This window comes from Ictalurus punctatus, chromosome 14 (assembly GCF_001660625.3).
Source record: "Ictalurus punctatus breed USDA103 chromosome 14, Coco_2.0, whole genome shotgun sequence".
Lineage (NCBI taxonomy): Eukaryota > Metazoa > Chordata > Actinopteri > Siluriformes > Ictaluridae > Ictalurus > Ictalurus punctatus.
In genome coordinates this window covers 22,434,894-22,455,085 of record NC_030429.2, presented here as the reverse complement: position 1 = coordinate 22,455,085, position 20,192 = coordinate 22,434,894, and the positions used below count along the sequence as shown (strand labels likewise).

Here is a 20,192-nt window from a genome sequence, read left to right as displayed (position 1 = left end):
TAAACCGCTGGTTGCACTCAACTTCTTTGGTGGACCATGGCGAGGCCTGTTCTGAGTGGAACCTGTCCTGTTAAACTGCTGTATGGTCTTGGCCACCGTGCTGCAGCTCAGTGTCAGGGTCTTGGCAATCTTCTTTTAGCCTAGGCCATCTTTATGTAGAGCAACAATTCTTTTTTTTCAGATCCTCAGAGAGCTCTTTGCCATGAGGTGCCATGTTGAACTTCCAGTGACCAGTATGAGGGAGTGTGAGAGCGATGACACCAAATTTAACACACCTGCTCCCCATTCACACCTGAGGCCTTGTTACACTAACAAGTCACATGTCCGGGGAGGGAAAATAGCTAATTGGGCCCAATTTGGACATTTTCACTTAGGGGGTACTCACTTTTGTTGCCAGCGGTTTAGACATTAATGGCTGTGTATTGAGTTATTTTGAGGGGACAGCAAATTTACACTGTTACACAAGCTGTACACTCACTACTTTACATTGTAGCAAAGTGTCATTTCTTCAGTGCTGTCACATGAAAAGATATCATCAAATATTTACAAAAATGTGAGGGGTGTACTCACTTTTGAGAGATACTGTATATATATAAAAACGGCCATGTAATACGAAACTAAAAAAAAAAAAGACCTTATATGGCCATGGGTGTTGTTTTGACTAGGGGCAGCTTCATTAGCTGCTTTTGTCAAGCCACTGTTTGACGCCGTACACAACAGCGCTTCGCCTTCACGCGTTCTTTGAGAGTAGGGTAACGGTTAAGAGGCAGGAATTTGTCCAATAGATGCTGCAAGCCTTTTATAACCGACCAATTGGTGTGCGAGAAGGCGGGAATTACAGACAGGGGTTAAAGCAATGTGAACATGCGCACACATGCTGCGGTGTTAGCCCATAAGCACATCATAATGAAACTAAAGCCGAATCCTGGACGTTTTCTCAAATTTAGAAATCCCAGCTGGACTCTTTTTTCTTGGAAAAAGAGGACATGTCTGAGAAAAAGAGGACGTACGGTCACCCTAACAAAAGCATTTCAGAGTCTTAAATTTGTTTTAAGTTCTACCAAATTAACTTTGTGCTAAATTTATTTGTGCATGCACCAGGAGGTTGCTCATGTGAGTCACGACTGACAAGAAAGAACCAGAACTACAATCAAGCAGTCTACTTTGTGTTATGTCAAAAGATTCATTTCTTTGGTTTTAAATGAAAAAAAAAAAATGCAACCCTGATATTATTCCCATTTTTACAAAATGTACCTTTAATCTGATTACTTTGTTTTTTTTATGTAAATGTGACGGATTACAGTTACCAGATTTTGTATGCTAATGCTTCTCCGTTACTCCCCAAGCCTGAGGACAGCTAATATACTTTGCTTGGCACTGTAGCAGCTAAACCCATACAGTGATAGCTAGTTGTGCCTCCCCTTGGCTAGCAATACCAAACTAGCCTAGTCTCATGTTAGATATCCAGCAAGTTTGATATTTTATCAGTCTTTTAGTCCTACAAGCAGTGATAAAACCCTAGGCAAGTTTTATAATAAATTCTGCCGTATTTTCACATTTTTTTACAGCAACTGGCCCTATTCAGAAGTATGTGCACCTAGCGCACAGGCTTTCGTTTCTATGGAGTTTGCAGGGTCGCTCATCATGCAAAAAAAAAACCGACAAACGAGTCTACTGGCGTCGGTCGGCGTCTGTCTGTGCAGTAAGAACTGGGCTTTATATGTTCCTAACAAATTGTCAATAAGTGCGGATGCTGTGCATGAAAGGGTTAAATATTTTCAGGTATTTTTTAGTTTATTATTGAACTTCAGACTCCCACCCACTAGCTAGCTCTTCTTTATCCCACGATAGCTACAAACCACGGAGGGTGAACGCTAACAAGGGATTCCCCAGAAATCCCGTCGCATCTTTCCAAACTTCTGCTCATGCTAGGTCACAGGGCAGCTGACCCCAATCGGACGATAGCGCTCGCTTCCCTCTAGCTTTCACAGACGATACCATCTCTTCCACCCTCAGAGGACGGCTAATTTGGCTGTCTTGAGCTTCCGGTCATACACGGTTGTGGCGTCACCGGAAATCGAACTTGCTAACAATAGGGAGCATGATTTTCTGTTGCACTGCTCAGGAGCCCCAAACAAGGTAGCAGCTGAACAAGGATTGCAGAGAAATCTATCAAATAATAAAAAAAAAAACTCTCATTTCAAATCGTTAAACACATCATCGGTGCTCGTAAAATCCCTGACACATCCATCAAACAAGTGTAATGATGCCCGAGAGGCCATGGCAAGATATTGCACCACATTTCAAGCCAATGCAGCAGAACATACCTTGCACTAGACATGGTTCTGCTCTCCGGTCCTTAACACTTACCGATGGAAACCATGCCGTCCACATTCAGAAAACGGACGTATTAATGCTTCTAACCGTTACCCAGGTGATAAAAACGATTTGCCAAGCAGTGTGTGAAGACGCTCGCTCGGTTATCTTATCCCTCTGCTATTTAAATATTCAGTGCAAATTACAGCCCTACTCTGGCATACTGCCCTCATTCCAGAGGAAATATCCATAATAATTCAATTAACTACATGTCACAACATGACCATATGTTGGGGGAACGGAACAGAGAGAAAAAAAAAAAAAAAGAGCGCTGCAATCGTCTTTGTTTGGCGTTAAATGGACTGAGATGTCTGCCGAGTGTCATGGAATACATCGTTATCACGTCCGATTTATTTTAATTTATGGTCCAACGTGAATGTTTTCAGGTTCTGCTGCTGATGTACGACTTTAAACCATCTAATGTGACAAAAAAAGACCATCACTGAGAAGAATAAATCTGATATTTGAACAACATGATATGAAAAATATAGTATTAAACAATACTGCAATTAAAGGATTGGCAGTTATTGAAATATAAAAACGTTTGTATTGTTCTGTCCTTTAAACACTACGTTCTACTTAACTATCGATCAAATTAAATTTTGAAAGACCGAGATACAGCGAAAAAGTCCAGAATACTAATATTGATCCATCGTTGATGATTGAAGGCTCATGGGATTGACCTTTACAGTTTATGCTGGTGTTCTTAAGCTATATCTCATGCCTCTTCTCAGAGCTAAATAATGGTTTGTTTGGTTTTTTTTTTTTTTTTCCCCTGACCTTCTTAGAGCAGAGCCCGCCGTGAAATTAAAACGTGGATAGGAATAATCCAACTCTAAGAGTCCGACACAGGGAGGAAAATAAATATTAATGAGATGAAATCATTTCATCGAGAAGAATAAATGACTGTCCTGATACGCAGATCTAAACCCACAGAGACTAGGAGAACGAGAGCGATATTGCAGCATCATGCTATGTCGCACGATTAAAGATTAATGTTGACCAGCCAGGCAGTGGTTATGAAGGATGGGAGCAATATTCACCAGTTCAAAATACAGCTTCATGCAGATCCCAAGAGTCAGACAGATGGAGAGACAGACACACTTCCAGTAAGAGGCGAGAACGTGAGGAAGCATAACACGCTCAGTGTCTCAAAATGTCTAGGAGTGTAGGGGTGAAAATCAGGTTTTGCATTCCATATCTTCAGGAATGTGCTTTCCAAATGTATTCGGAGTAAGCTGGTGTTAGAAATGGACTCTTACTCTGGGCCACTTGAGATGTTTAGACCCAGACCTTGAGCTTTCTCCATCTCCATACTGTCTGATTATGTAGCTTTCACAACTGAGAACTAAGTATTTTCAGACGTTCCCACCTCAGAGCATTAGAACAGACATGTTTAAGGTCAGAAAACATGATTTCTCGGAGTACCTTAGTGCTGTTTGGAGTTCTTTAGATAGTTCTTCATATGCATTTAGAGTAGAAGAATGGTAATTCATCATTAATAGCACTAAAAACAACCCAGTATCATTGAAATTCTTGTGTAAAATCAATTCAACTTTCCTTATCCTCCTAATATACCATTCACAGAGAAAAGTCTAAAGGCTGTCTATAAGGCTTAAAACATGCTACTATGGGTGCAGCCGTGTTGGAACAGAGTGACCGAATTAGTGATGTCAAAGCTCTTGAGAAACTTTAAGAGGGTATTATGAGTTTAGTTATGAGGGCAGTTTAAATGGATTGTTCCTACTCTGAGGTTGGAAAGTTCGCAGTTCACATTTAGCACTGTATCTAAAACTGCAACAGTTTCGAGTTAAAGCAGTTGAAGGGCTGTTTAGTTGCCTACAGATGCTTTGCTGAACCTCAGGTAAAACAATTGAGAACATTCACAAAGCTGTTCCGAGACAATCAGAGCAAACATGGTGTGACAGTCATGCATGGGAGAAAGCCCAGACAGGAAGTGACTCACAGGAAAGACTTGACATCCAGGCCACGGTTCTTGATCTGGCTCATCATGAAGTCCCAGCTGCCCGGGTTCCCCCTCGAGACCCGGCTCCCTGTGCCTCCTGACCTATAGCGAGAAGCTCCGCCCCCTGCTGTGCTGCCTCTAGTACCTCGAGTTCCTGTTCCTCCACGCTGAGCCGTAGATCTCGCTTCTCCCCCTCCACCCGGCCCTTCCCCTCCACCCCCTCCTCCAGGTTGAGGATGGAGTTGACCCAAGCTCTGTGAGATGGCTGAACGGGCACCAAGGCCTGAGGCTGGAGATTGGATGAGTGGCTGCTGGAGGCTTTGCTGCCTCAGCAGAGTCCTGGGGCGGGGTGTGGCGCCCGGCACAGGGATGTGCTCCAGAGATGAGAGGGCAGGGTCTGTGAAACTGGGTGGGCAAAGCAGAAGGGAGGGGAGTGAGCGAGAAGAGGACGAGCGAGAGCGACACAGCGATGGGCGGGGCAGGAGCAGCAGAGAGGGAGGGACCAGCATAAATGGGCGGGATGAAGAAGAGGAGGATGGAGAGCCATGTTGGGAGTCGGGGGATGAAGTGGAGGAACCGCGTGAAGTTTGGGATTGAGTGGAGGGGCATGGAGGGAGAGGAGAGGTGAGATTGAAGAGAAAATCGTTGGAGCCAGTGGAGGAGAGAAAACGGGTGAAAGGAAAGAAGGTAGAGAGGTTGGAGGAGAAGTTGAGAGCCGGATGGGGGCAGAAAGGAACAGCGAGAGATGATAAGGAGGACAAAGGCATAGAAATGAACTCGTCAGGGTAAGGGGAGGTGGAAGGAGGTTGAGGAGATGGAGGGTGAGGGTGAGAGCGAGGTGAAGGAGGAGAGAGGAAGAGGAGAAGACAGAATGAAAGGACCATCAGGCCAAGGCAGTAGGCACAGTAACACAGGTAGCAGAAGAGGTTACAGCCACCTTGGTCAGCGTGAGCCGACAGGTGTGTGTAACTGTGCATGTGTGTGTGTCCATTCCCGGGCCGATTCGGACCACCTTGAGCAGACGGCGAGCGGTGCGAGTGCGAGTGCAAGTGCGCATGCCCGTGTGTGTGTCCCTGCGAGGTGTGTGCGACCTGTTTTCGGGGCGTCCGAGGCTGAGCGGCACGTGGAGTATGTCGCGTCTGCCCTGAGCGTGAGTGTCGAGGCGTATGAGGCACCAAGCGACCAGTGCTGGTTCTTCCAGGTGACTGCTTTTTGGCTTGCTGAGGAACGCCCATCTTTTCTCTTCTCTTCTCTTCCCTTATTCCTTCAGTCTCTACATAGCAAATCCACACGCATCTCCGGCTTTCGTCTTTCTACGACAGTCACTTCCTCTTTCATCTGGCCCACGTCTTATATACTACCACGGTCCTCAAAAATCCTACACCAACCAATCTCCTTTCTTATCGTTCTTTGTGGAAACGTCACTCTGTCTTACTCACCTCCCCCTGTCATTAACTCATCTCTTATTAACCTTAATTTCTCTCTGTTCTCCATCGGCAGCTGTTCGAAAACTGTGTCAAACGTACTGGAGCACAACTCCAAACTTCAGCTAACCATGAAAAAGCTGACAAGCCGTAGCCTCCAGCAGCGTTCAAGGCCAAACAGCCTGCCACACACCGAACTGTCGCTCGGCTGTCCAGCTGCATCCAGCTGAAAATAAACACAGAATGGTGGGGTTTTTTTTTTAGTGTTGTTGTTCTTGTTGTTAGTTGAAATGCATTCTATACTGGAAGCTACTGGGCTGTCAAATAGTGACAAGTAGTGACATAATGCAGGGCAATACAAGGACAGTCAAGGGAGAAAGAGAGACAGAGAAAGAGGGAGAAAAGAGAAAAATGGGGTGTGAGACACAAACACAAGAGACAGACACATATAGCTGCCTGAAAATAGAATCCAATTACAGAGTGAAGAGGGTGGAGAGGGATAAAGAGAAAAAGAGAGAGAGAGAGTGAGTGAACAGAGGAGGGGAGGAGTGTGCGTGCGTAGTGAGACCGCACGAAAGTGAGATGAAGAGAAGGAGGGAGTTAGGTGCCAGAAGAGAGGAGGTGCGAGATGGGGGTGAGAAACAAACTTAAAATGAAGCACCTGGTGTGTGACACCTACAGCTCAGACGTCATCCGTCGCGAGTCTAAACATAACCAGTACAGAAATATTCTCCCTCACTGCTACTGCAACACAACTCTCAACGATTCAAACCAGTGCCATTGTTCTACTGCCGCAGGAACCTGTACCACTTACTCATCCTGTCGTATCGCCAAGTCTTAACGAATCTTACTATATCACCTACCGCCTAGCAAATACTCCTGCCTAGTCTCGATCTACTGCGTATGTAATGTATTTGCGATTAGCAATCATTTCAAAACATTTCCCCGTACTGAGAAAAGAACGGAAAACCTATTTAACGGAATCGGATCTGAGCCTTATTAAGCAATTAACAGGATCTTAATGAACCCCTTGTGTGTGGTTCTTAAAATAAAGGGTTACCAAAACATTAGAAACCTTGCCCGTACTAACATGTCTTTTTCTTTTTTATTATTGCTAGAGTCGTATTGTATACTTGTAGTTATGGACTTGCACCTGGTTAGGGCTACGGTGGATCCGGAGACTATCCTGGGAAACACTGGTTGTGAGATGGGAATCCACCCTGAATGAGACGCCAGTCCATCATAGGACACCATGCACACACTCACTCACACGTAGGGGCAATTTAGAGCCTTCAAATCCACCTACCCGCATGTTTCTGGGAGGTGGGAGGAAACCGGAGAACGTGGAGGAAACCGGAGAACGTGGAGGAAACCGGAGAACGTGGAGGAAACCGGAGAACGTGGAGGAAACCCATATGGACATGGGGAGAACATGAAAATCTCCACACCTGAGCTCAGGATAGAACAGGACCCTGGAGCTGTGAGCAGTGAGGCGGCAGTGCTACTGTTTTGTTACGTTATGGCCTGATATTGATTTGAGCTCCGTATATGTGTGTGTGGTGAAACAGTGAGTCAGCGTGGTAATGCGTCTTCTATTATTAGTGTGCAGCGCGGCCCGAATCGCCCGTTTAACACACACACACGGACCCACACACAGGCATGTTCCCCATAACCTTTCCAAATACGCACTCAATTTTTATCTTCCCCTCTTTCTCTCTTGCTCTCTCTCTCTCTCTCTCTCACACACACACACAGAACTATTGAACAGCGAGTGTGGCGCTGAGCTGCCCACCCCTCCTCTGTGCCCTTTTGCACTCTTGCCCCTCTGTTTCTTTTCTTTCTCAGCGATTAAATAAACGCTACAAAGTCTATCTTTGTACTCACCATTTTTCATCCTCACCCTGACCCTCCCTCTGTTAAACTATACTCTCCTGAATCCCGATTATTCCGTGCTCCTTTCTCTTCCCCCAGCAGCTTCGGTCTCTCTCTATATATCTTTTCCACTCACTTGCCGCTCTTCAGATCCTCGGACTGCGCGCGGCCCTGCGCCATCTGCCACCTGCTGGCTTTACTGGTTCCCATCATCATGCTCTTCACGCTGTCACTGCGTGACGGACCCCCGCCATCCCCCCCACGGCCACCAAGAGACCCCTTCTGCCCCCCAGGGACTGCGCCACTGGGGATGAGGTTTTGGGGGGTGGGGGGTGGGGTTGGTGACGAGAGAGATTGAGACATAGAGAAAGAACAGTAAAACAGAGAAAGGAAAAGGAGATAACGAGAAGAAAAAAAAAAAGTTACAAATCAAAGTGAGTGGAAAAGTATACACCATCTAACTCAGTGTGTGCAAACAGGTGGGTGATGTGCAGTAGGTGAGATGCGGAGGTGTTAAAGTGGGCAGGAGTTAGCTGGTCGAATTTGAGCACATGGTCTCAAAGTACTGATTAGACCTCCAGTCCATGCAGTATGTGCGAAGCTTGGCAGCAAAATGGGAAGCATATGGGCCTGATGTGACGTACTACAGGATTCAGATTTTTACCTGCTGCTCATTTCAGAGCATCTCTCGCCTTTAGCGACAGCCTGATCGCTGTGGGTTCCTACCTCGCTGTGCATTACCGTTGTCGTGGAATTCATCCAGTCAGGCGATTTGAGAGCCCGGTGTTATTGTAAAGGTGTCAGCGTAACGACAGGCGAAATGAATATCTGCCTGGGCTGCTCTGCTAATGAAGCTCGGGCTGACGAGAGCAAGGATCTGCTACTAGTCAGTGCCATTAGTGAAATTTATCAGACAGCACCGGCTGGTCACTAGAGGGCCTTACTGAGGCTGATGTCATCAGCTCGGAAAAAACCACCGTGCGTGTCATCCTCTCGCTAATGCACCGATGTGGTGTGTACTCAGCTTCGGTGAATATTACAGGAATGGCATTCGTGACAACTAAGATGATGGAAAACCTAGTTCTACAGCACCCCCTGGTGATGCTCAGGACGTGCTTCTGTTTAAACACACCACGTCGATCTGTGTGTTGTAGTGCGAGTTCATGAAAATCCGAATTTCAAGAAGAACAACAAAAAAACGTTCATTACACATGAAAAACACCTTTAAAGCGAACATATTTGTTGGTTATTAGTCAGCATTACAACCATCTTTAGGCACGATGACGGGTACACTTGTCAAACTGCACAGAAACGACGCAACGAATCTCTCCACAAACACTATAATAGCAATTACAATTACGAGGTTATGAACACGTGAGAGTGGCAGCTGCAGAGCAGAGCAAAAACCCGGTCGTTAGAGCAGTCGTTTAACATTCGCTTCTGCTCTCGCGTTAAAAAGAAACACCGAGTCACCTGGTCGATTGCAAGAGCATTATCTTTATAGACTCCTTATCCGAGGACATGGCGCTTCAGACCATAGTGTGCACCAGGAGCTTGAGGAACTAGAATGTAGGATAAATATAGAACCATATAAACCTGAAAGACATCGTAAAATGGGATGAGTAATAGTGACTTATATGTAATAGTGACTTGGCGGTTAAGGCTATGGGTTACTGATCAGAAGCTTGGTGGTTCAAATCGGTCACTGTTGGGCCCTTGAGCAAGGCCCTTAACCCTTTCTGCTCCAGGGGGCGCTGTATCATGGCCGACCCTGCGCTCTGACCCCAGCGAAGTAAAGAATTTCACTGTGCTGTAATGTATATATGATTAATAAAGACTCATTATCATTATACATACACATTTCCTCACAAAAAAAAAAAAAAAAAAAACCCACTTCCAATTCAATCTGAAAGTTAAATGCTCCGAACGACCTTCTGGAGGTGTTTTATATTTCGTCTACTCTAAGAGTGGGCTGGTAAAACGAATCAAACGTTGGTTTTGCTCAAATCTGCAGCTGTCACGCTGTAGTCCAGATTCTCCCCACACCTTTTTAATCCAACCAGCTCCACATGGACCTTTCGAGAAACAGGCCAATTAACAGAAAGGCCACGTTAAACTGGGAAGCCAGGAGCTCCCGTGTCAGTCAGGTTTCCTTTATTTCCCATTGCTGACAGCTCTCCGGTTTCCATCTGAAACCTTGCTTGCTTGTTCCCCTAAAAGCCACTGAGTAGGTTTAGACAGACAGGTGTTATTGAAGTAAGGCTCGAGCGGCTAAACGCTCCCCCTGGCATAGTCGGCTCTTTCGGAAGCGACGGGGCTCTGGACTGAATTAAGCAGGTGTGGGTTCTCCTCCTCATCGCAAAGCTGGAGTGGAGATGCGGGAGGAGAGTGAACAAGGACTGCACTTAGAAGCAACACACTTTGAGGGACCAGGAACCTGGAACTAGTTAGCTAGGACAAAACCACAAAAACACAGAGCATGGGGAGGGGAAAACGAGAGAATGGGAAATAGGAACAGTTGCTAACTAAACACAAGCAAGACCACGAGTATTTATACACACACGCACACACACACACACACACATACGCGCACGCACCCCAAACAAGACAAAAGTGAGGGAACGAGGCCAGGGAAGCGGCCATGGCAGAGACAGAGCAGGAGAGGAGGAGCCGTGACACACTATTACCACATCATGACTACACTGCAACGGTCAACCCTCAGTAGGATAGATCAAGAGAAGGGAAGGGAAGGGAAGGGAAAGCATAACAGAAATAAACAGACAACGTGCTAGTAGGGTAGTTCGGTCAGTATAAACTCATACATTAGAGGGTTGTCCGTCTCCATGGTAACACCCCATGGGGCGGAAAAGGGGCAGAGGCTAGAGTTTACGGGCCAGGGAAGCATGGCAGGGCTGTAGGGAGCAAGGGGCAGTTACACACAACTCCTCTCCCGTCATCGTCTAAGCAAATGAAGCTGATGCAGCACTAACCTGCAGGCTTAGGCACCGAACCGCACCGAATTACGACGCCGTGTTCTAAGACGGCGGACGGAGAGGAGCCTGAACGACGTGGCGTTAAGTCAAAAGTTATCCAGAATACCATGTCCGAGGCCAAAACAAGCATGACGATCAGAGTTCCGCCGATCATGCAGAACGCAGCGCAGCATTCATTCGCTCTTCACGCGCCGTGCATTACAAACGTATCGCTAGCTGTAGAGTTCACCGAACGAGGGAATTGTAACGAAGCAGAGTTTGTTTCTTTTCAATAAGGCATGATATTGGCCCCGTTTACATGTGGCAAAGATGCAAAATAGAGTATATGCGTTATTATATGCAGGCAATTTTTCCAGACAGGAAGCATATCCCTAGATAGCACACGTCAGCGACATCGCAGCGACTTTGTTTGCCAATTGAGAAAATCGAGTCTGCACATCATCTGGGGTTTTTTTTTTTTCGTTTTTTTTTCTCCTGCTTTTTTTAGCCACCCTTGAGTATAATGTGTGATCTAAACCTGACAGTGTTGTAAAAACAGCACCCTTTCTTGAAGAGAGCGAGCAGATTAAATAAATTATCACCGTGCAATAAGCAGATTCGGCTTCCTTCACGCAACTCTCCTCCGGTGATTCATCAACGTCACCTATTTTTGGAGCGTCGTTTAGAAGTGCAGCACACTGCTGACTACGGACGGAATAAACATTCCGATAAAAGTGTGAAGATTAAGCGCAGGTATTGACCGAGACCGACGTCTTCCCAAATGGCAAACAAGCTGCGTTCAGACGTAATCCGGCTTAGACGTGTGGAGTGCTATCTGGGTCACAGTAGATGCAATTACATGTTGCTGTTGAAACGCATGCACATCCGTGAGGGCGGATTTCACCTTTTTTCCCGTGGCGTTATGCAAACAAGTACTCACCGAGGGCACATCGACATCGTCAGTTCCCCAGGTGAGACCTCTTCCTCAGTAAAAGTACTTCATTTGGCTGGACTGCATTTACACCAAACTGAAATCTAAACACAGCACGAGGTGCTCAGGCTGCTCCATCGCATCCTGCATGTGCATTTACAGCTCATCCGAAAAAATACAAACACAAAACAGACTGTGCATACAGATTGCCAGCTGTAAAAGGGGTCATAGCCTTATGGAAAACTGTTGCCTTTCCTTAGCATTTAATATGTAAAACACCATCATATGAAATGAAATGGCGAGATCATTTAAAATTTTTCACACAAGAACCCAAATAAACAAACGAAAAAAAAAAAAAAAAAAAGTAGGTTGTATCTTTTTTTTTTTTTTTTAAACCCCCCCAAATTCCTTGTTAATTTAAAAAATAAATAAATAAATAAATAGAATTGTCATGCGTCAAAGAATCAAGCTCGCCTCCACAGCCGCACTCTACAGCCTTGCCTGGTGGCAGGGGTTATAAAAGGTCGGGTAGTTAGGGTGGGGTCTATTGGGTAAGGGTTTGGGTCTCTTACCAGCCTGGACAGAGACTCACTTGAGCGTGAGGCGAGGGTCTCCGTAAGGGGCATAGGGAGAAATGTTTAGTACAAACTCCTTGGGCGGGTAGGAGCTCCACCGCTGCTGCTCTGAATTGCTGTCATTGTTATTCCAAAAGTCTCTGTCTAGATCACTAAAGGCCAGAAAGAGACACACATCCATGAGACACAGCATATCCATTCACATCAGTCATCCTTCTAATCCATCCGTCCATCAGCGAGTCGTAAAGAGTTGAACCGTAGCCAGGGCTCCACGAAACCCCCGAAGGCCGTCCTCGTCAAAAGGTGGCATTTAAAAGAGGTGCAAATCTGAACCGGGTTAAAGTTAGTAGTAATTTTTAAAAAAAAATTTTTAAAAAAAAACAAAAAAAAACCACAAAGTGTTTTAAACAGAAAAACAGAACAGGTTTTTAAAAAATAAATAAATAAATAAATAAATAAATAAATAAATAAATAAAAACAGGACATTTCTTTTTTCATGGTTTCAGTACATCGGATATAATCAGAGAAATAAGGAGGAGCGTGAGAGAAGTACAGCTACGTTATGTACATTTGAATGGGCAGATTATACAAACGCAAAATAAGCATTCCACAACGTCCAGACTTCACTGTGATAAGTAGAGAAAAGAGAGTCAGTAAAGCAAAGTGACGGAGGACGTACAAAAGTTGCGGAGAAACACTCGTGGAGACTGAGTTTTCGTGACTGGAGAACATGAAGGGAGATAAAAAAAAAATAAAAAAAAGAGAGTCAGGTGGGTTACTGGAGCAACATCCCGAGACACTGAAGTCATCACGAGAACGAGCCGTTTTCTCTGCGCCAACGGAAGCTAACAGAATGAAGCTGTTATATATAACGTGAAGTGCAGTAGGGAGAAAGAAGAGGAAAAAAAACAACAGTCTCGCATCAGCACCACCTGCAAACAGACAAACATGGATGTGCTATTATTATTATTATTATTATTATTATTATTATTATTATTATTATTCTGAGAGCACAGCTGCATTACAGAGGCATGTGAACTGCATTTTACATGAGTCACGAGTGAGAGATCAAATGAGCTCTCCAGGAACGTGGAAAAGGAAGCAGCGATTGCCTTCACCAACTCGCACCAATAACAACAGCTGCGCACCAACACAACGAATCCACCACACTTAACTCTCACTTACAGGCAGCACTTATAACTGCCAAACACCTCTTTCTCTCTCTCTCTCTCTCTCTCTCTCACACACACACACACACAAAAGCAAAATCTTCTATTGAGAAGAGATTCATTTACTGCGTGTGCCGCTCCCCGTAGCTCTTATTCTGCCATCACACACACACTTAAGCATCGGAGATGCTATCAGTCAAGGAAGCGGAATTATGCATAATGGAAAAGAAGTTTTGGCATAGAGTAAGCTGATACGTCTTTCAACCTAAGCAGATCAGATCACAACAACGCCTCGCAGCAGACGAAATGCAACATTTTAATGTAAAAAAAAAAAAAAAAGAAAAAGAAAAAAAAGGATCATTTGAAAAAAAGTCATACACAGTTGAAAAAGGAATAAAGGACAGGAAGTAGGAACATTTCATGGTGCTAGTCACATGACTATCAGCAGAGCTCATTAGCTGACTTGGCATCAGACTTACCAAGTCGTGTGATCTCATCCCACCACAGAATAGGCGAGAGAGAGAGAGAGAGAGAGAGAGAGAGAGAGAGAGAGAGAGACAGACAGAGAGAGAGAGAGAGACAGACAGAGAGAGAGCGAGAGAGAGACAGAGAGAGAGCGAGAGAGACAGACAGAGAGAGAGCGAGAGAGACAGAAAGACAGAGAGAAAGACAGACAGAGAGAGAGAGACAGAAAGACAAAGAGAAAGAGAGAGAGAGAGAGAGAGAGAGAGAGAGAGAGAGAGAGAGAGAGAGAGAGAGAGAGAGAGAGAGAGAGAGAGAGAGAGAGAGAGAGAAAGGGTTAATTTCATGAGAGCGTGTGTGAGATGCCCTCCACCTACTTGATGGCTTTCTTCTCTCCTCGGCCTCGTGCAGAGTCTGGAGTGCTCACTGCCTCGACCCCCGGTTTATTTCTCTTTCCCTAGACATAGACAGAGAGAGAGAGTGTGAGAGAGAGAGAGAGAGAGAGAGAGAGAGATAGAGAGAGAGAGAGAGAGAGAGGATGGCAGAATGAGATAGATAATGAGATAAAGCCTCCTAATTACACCTAGAAACATAACTTTGGAGTGCATCCACCAGGTCTGTATGTAAGCCATTAACCTCTTCACTGTGCTCCTCCTGCAGCCCCCCCACCCCCAGCCCCCCTCCCCCCTCCCCCACCCCGTCTCTCTCACCTCTGATTGCCGACATCACACTACATCCTCAGCTGTAATTACTGCACACACACATTTACACAGAAACACCCGGTTTAACTCCGACACCGCGTGTCACTGAGCCGTGCCCTCGGCGGAGAGGAAGGGAGAATCGACACCTCACTTCGGCGTCCCAAAACTATTCTTACAGCTTACATAAACACTTTCTCCACAGGTGAAAGATTTTAAAAATCTTTTAAAAAAAAAAAAGGTTTAAAAATCCACATTCCAGATGTACAACATCGCAGATACCGAGGCGGGCACTGGGCACGGACGATTTAAAACGGCAGGCAAATGCAAGGAAATTTCACGCATCATGTATTCTCAATTACAGTTACTTTCTCTGTACTACTAACGATGCATGTGTGCAAAAGTTTCTACCAATTCTCTGTACTCAGTGCTGGTGAGTTTGAAGCTGATGTACATCGTTCTGTCGCTTTTAGGCGAATTTACGAGCATTATTTGTGTATATACTCACTTGTATTAAAAAAAATTAACGAATAACATTTCCTCAAATCCGATACGGACATACGATGTACTCGTATATGATGTTGCTTATATCGAATTTACCAAACAAACATCGTTGCGAAAGGCCGTGCAAAACAAACGCTGCGGCAAAAATCGAGTATTTTTTGGCCGCGACGATCACAAAAAAAAAAAAAAAAAAAAAAAAACCTCCACAAAATCCTAGTCAAGATTTTTAGTCAAGAAATTGGACGCCTTTCCCTGCTCTGAAAACGAAAAACTAAACCCCATTGACTCAAATCTGACTCGTAATACAAGTCTAACGTCAGTTGTTGAGTCGTCAGTTAACACTCCACAGCGACTTTAATAGGAACACCTGTACACCTGCTGATTAACGCAGGTAGCCAATCATGTGTCAGGAGCACAATGCATAAAACCATGCCAACAGGTCAAGAGCTTCAGTTAATGTTCAGAATGGGGAAAAACACGATATATCATCTCTCTGACTTTAACCGTGGCGTGGTTGCTGGTAGAAGATGGGCTAGCTCTCGTTCGATTTTCACACATAACAGTCTCTAGAGTTTACACAGAAAGGTGCGGGGGGGGGGGGGGGGGGGGGGACCCTCGGTGTGTTGTGCGAGAGGAAACGAACTGTTGATGAGAGCAGGCGGAGGAGGATGACCGGAATGTTTCAAGCTGACAGAAAGGCTACAGTAGCTCAAATAAGCACTCTTTGAGCAGAAAAGCGTCTCAGAGCGCACATGTCGTGGTCGAACGTTGAGGTGGACGGGCTACAAAATCCAGAAGACCGCATCAGGTTCCGTTTGTCAGCCAAGAACAGGAATCTGTGTACGGGCTCACCGAAACTGGTCAGGTGAAGACTGGAAAAAGAGCAGGCGAGGTGAAATACTCACACCTGGCTTCAACAACACTGTTAGAGTCACTGAAATCACATTTTTACCCCCATTCTGAGCTTTAACTGAAGCACTTAATGCCTATCTGCACCGTTTAATGCACTGTGCTGCTGCTACATGATTGGCTGATTGGATACTTGCATGAAATGAACACGCGTCCAAGTGTTCTTAGTGCAGAAATGTGATATAATAATTACGTTGAAATAATCCCGATCATCCCTTTAAATACGATTTGAATATTTTGATCCCATGGTGCATTGCAACCAGCGTGCAGACAAAAAAAACAACATGACTGATGAAACATGCAACAAGTCTTGTCCTGTACCCAACATGGTGCACACTACTTAATGACCAGCAGACGGTGTGAGATCTCACCCACGGCCTTTGGGACTGTAGCTATCAGGCTCATCAGGACTATCTGTCCTGTTCAGTGAGCCAATCCAGCGTTAGAGGACAGCAGGGTTGGAGTGTATGAATGGCTTGGCTGGCTTTGCTTCACTATGGCCCAGAGCATCTCACAGCGACGGACAGGCTGTGGTTACGCTTGTACAAACAAAGCTCTGCGATTGGTGGAGCTGTGGTGCTGCGGGGACGTCCGCCAGCAAGGACACGAGCGCTGAATCAGCTCGTGTGTGTACGTATGCACGTGCATGCATGCATCCGAGTGTGTAGAGGAATGAGAGTACTCGAGTCTATAAATAGACTCACTTCACTTTATATGTCAGTCAGGACCCACTGCGTCTGCGCTTAACGCGTACACGTATGCACTTACAGGATCGGAAGAGCGTGTGTGTGGGGTAAAGATACAGCATAGAGGAAGTCAGTGTTCATGTATAAAGACACAGAGGTAATGTAATGTAATCATGTAGCGTATAAGAGATGTTCTCAAACGAGCGGTCTCGTGATTTAGAAATGGGGTAGTGTCTCGCTTTACAAACGAGAACCATCGGTTAATATTTAAATTTGTTACAGAGCGTCACGTGTGTACTGTTCTAGACTGTTACTGAGTGCTAACAGGGTTTTCCCGTTATTCTTCAAACCTACCAAAATGTAACGTGGAGGTTATAACGGGAGATTTTGATTTGAGACGCAGTTCATGGCGACCATCACGACGACAGCGTCAAGGTTGAGAGAGACCGAGCTTCTCGGTGTGTGTGACGCCATCGCTGCGCATGGACTCACTAGACAGCGATTTTACAGTGCGACGGTGAATGGGATGTTGTGTCGCATGTAATCTAAGGCGTGGGAGTGTGTGAACGTTGTCGCTCGCATTAACGGCGTGCATCACGGATAAACCAGGCTTGGGATCGCAGGAAATTCATCATGTCCGTTCGGGGTCTTTCGGTTAGAATTAGTCTGGGAAGCCCTGATGTATACGGTCAGGTCAGGGCAGTTACACAGTAATGGGACAAAGTTCTTCATGTGCAGAAGCATTTAGGTAGCGTGTGTTTAACCAGACTAAGGGGAATAAAGCTAAAAATGAGAATAGTGTTTAAACGGTGATTTGTCATTTTCAATATGACTTTCAGATTAACTCCGTGAGCACGTCGTCTCCGCTTCGAGAGGATAAGAACTGTGTGTATATTACATGAGGAAATCCTGGCGCAAACACACAGACGGAACAAGAGGACATGCACAGAAATGGCAGTTAGGACATGCAATGGCAATGCTGGTGAGTCAGTTCCAGCTAGAAGGGACAACACATGCACCCTAACCGCCCCAAAGCACACGCACACACATACATATATATACATACACATGGAGCAACAAAGCAGGCTGGAGTAGATCTGCACAACAATAATATGTAAGGAACACGACAGCGTGGCAAGATTTCTCGAGGTCACTGCAATTTTCCAACACGGACAAATTTCGATTAATTAAAGAACGGATCATCATAGATTTGATCCTTTCACGATTATATATAAAATGTCGTGTAAAGTCCATGAAAGACCTTATCATCACTTACAGTATAACAGCTATACACCGCTATTCCCTCATCAGACTCGCTTTTTGTGGTTAATATATTTAAGAGTTCCCGTGTTGTAAAACAAAACAAAACAAATAAAGTCACCTTATTTGAGCTTTACCTCTGACTGTTACAACATGCTGACACTGGAGACTCCTTCAACAACGCTATCGGAAAGGAAAACGTGTTTATTTGGAGTGTCTGCCAAATGATAATGGATTAGAACATAGAGACTACGTCTACACGCACGGCAGTAATGTAATTATTGAGCTTATTCTGAATAAGCCAGTATTCTGATTAAGGTGTTTACATGAGTCGCTTTTAGAATACTCCTTTCATGTTCCAGTTTTACATGATATAGAACGTAGATCGATTAACGGCACACGTCATTACGTCACCACGCCACGCCGTCCCCTCCAGAATTTCACGTATCGACATACAGCTCGTCTTCGTTATGGGAGCGTATACAGTGTTGGGTGTTTTTATTTAAAATGTTTACGAACACTTCAAGTGCGGTTAATTATTTGTCATGCTGTACGTGCACATAGGCGATTGCTTGATGCCGTGGGCTGCGTCCCAAACCGCGTACTTACCCACTATATAGCAGCCGAGATGCATGTATTTCTCCTACTATATAGCAGCTGAAATATGTTGATTTCTCCTACTGTATAGTAGGTAAGTACGCGGTTTGGGACGCAGCCGTGCTCTCTTGTTTGCCTCAAACGGTCGAGCGCTGCCGTGTGTGTACGTGTCCTGTCGCAAAATGCGGTGAAAACTCCCACACGACGTTAACAGTGTGATTAAGGTGTGTACGTGTCTGTAACGCACGTCGATAACGCGACTAAAACAGGAGTACTCCACACGTCTTAATTCCATTTGTGTTTACATCGAGTATGACTTTAATCGGATTGAGATAATCAGTAATCGCTGTTTACATGCTAGTTTCTTAATCAGAATATCGTCTTAATATCGGATTGTTGTCGTCCGTGTAAACGTACTGACTGTCAGGTGGTGGAAATATAGACGGGCGCAAATGCTCGTACGCGTGCTTAAAATGGCGTTTATTAAATAATCCGGGCAGAAGAATCCAAAGGGCAACTCAAACTCATAATCAACGACCAGGCAGAAGTCAGGCTAAACTATGCAAGGCACAAAACTGAATCGAAGGGCAGAAACAGGGTTCAAAAACAGCGAGCGGTAAACACAAGCGACTCAAGGCTCGGTAACGACAGAACACAAGGTAACCGAGTGTCTACTTCTCAAAGAGCGAGTGAACGGAAAGTCCTTTCAAACTGTGGCTGTGAATCAGATGCAGGTGTGCGTGATCAGAATGAAGGCAGAAGTGTTCTGGGAATTGTAGGAAATGTAGTCTCTAGTCCGTTTCTTTCCGGTATTTCCCCGACACATATAAACCTGTGATTTGTCTTACAGCTGCAACTACAGTCAGAGGTGCTCCGAAATGAAAATGAATCAAAACCTCCGAATTAAATCATTAAAAGAATAATAAAACTGCAAAATCACTGGTAGTTTTTGAGCAACTTCATGATTTCTACAGAAACACCCAGGAGAAAAGAGCGCCACTAGAGCAAGGTCATAAACGGAGGCTCGGTCCACATTAAGCGGAGTGATATGAGCAGCAGGTTTTCCTAATAATCTTTTCTCTCCCTCTTTCGAGCCACACACGATTTTATGGAGATACTAGAGATCCTGATCCTGATCTCCGGACCCGCCTGATCCATTCCGGATGTCCTACCTCTGGATGGAGCTCTCATCTACTCCACTTCCAGACTGCTGGGACTACGGCCGCTTCTAAGGCCAAACAGACTTCATATGAATCCATAATGAACTTTTACACACTATCCGTCGTGACCCAGATGAGGACGGGTTCCCTTCCGAGTCGGGTTCCTCTCAAGGCTTCTTCCTCTTATCATCTTAGGGAGTTTTTCCCTCGCCACCGTCACCACCGGCTCGCTCAACTGGGATAAATTCGCACTTTTAGTATCTGCATACCGTGTTTATATATTCCTGTAAAGCTGCTCTGAGACTATTGTAAAAAGCGTGTCCCTCATCCATGAGAGCGATTCCAGCTGAGAGCATCATCACACGATATATCAATCATCATCCCTGGATGAACATTGGGAAGATCAGGCTCACCGAGCTCTCTTATTGCTCTGCACATTCTCCTGACTCTCCAAATAAAATCATTTAAACAGTGCTCCTGAACTACATTACATTACACTCATGATGCAATACAGGAAGAATTTCTGTTTGGGCTATTGCTCTAGTCACGTTCAGTTGTGTTCGGGAAATGTCAGGATGTTGTACGATTTCCAGCCAGAGGCACAGACCGTGTTCAGCAGTACAAAAAATAT

The 20,192-nt window shown here is 45.1% G+C and overlaps 2 protein-coding genes across 5 annotated transcripts in view; both read right to left on the bottom strand.

The window, feature by feature from the left end:
• The window catches only part of syt7a (synaptotagmin VIIa), a 54,939-nt gene extending 47,395 nt beyond the window's left edge, over nt 1–7,544 (bottom strand). For 3 of the 4 annotated variants that reach the window (XR_006983597.2, XR_006983598.2, XM_047159805.2), the window contains exon 1: nt 4,343–7,543. Coding sequence is in view for 1 of the 4 variants with exons in the window: in XM_047159805.2 (XP_047015761.1) it covers nt 4,343–5,577 (1,235 nt within the window). In the remaining 3 variants the exon portion in view is untranslated. Of the gene's footprint in view, nt 1–4,342 lie in introns of all 4 variants that reach the window. The other variant, XR_008397821.1, reaches the window with a different exon arrangement.
• Nucleotides 7,545–11,998: 4,454 nt separating this feature from the next.
• The window catches only part of LOC124628858 (synaptotagmin-7), an 83,867-nt gene continuing 75,673 nt past the window's right edge, over nt 11,999–20,192 (bottom strand). Inside the window, exons 3-4 of the mRNA XM_047159808.2 lie at nt 14,125–14,204; nt 11,999–12,268 (exon numbers count right to left, since the gene is read on the bottom strand). Of these exons, the coding sequence (XP_047015764.1) occupies nt 12,130–12,268; nt 14,125–14,204 (219 nt within the window). The 3' untranslated portion in view covers nt 11,999–12,129. The remainder of the gene's footprint in view (nt 12,269–14,124; nt 14,205–20,192) is intronic.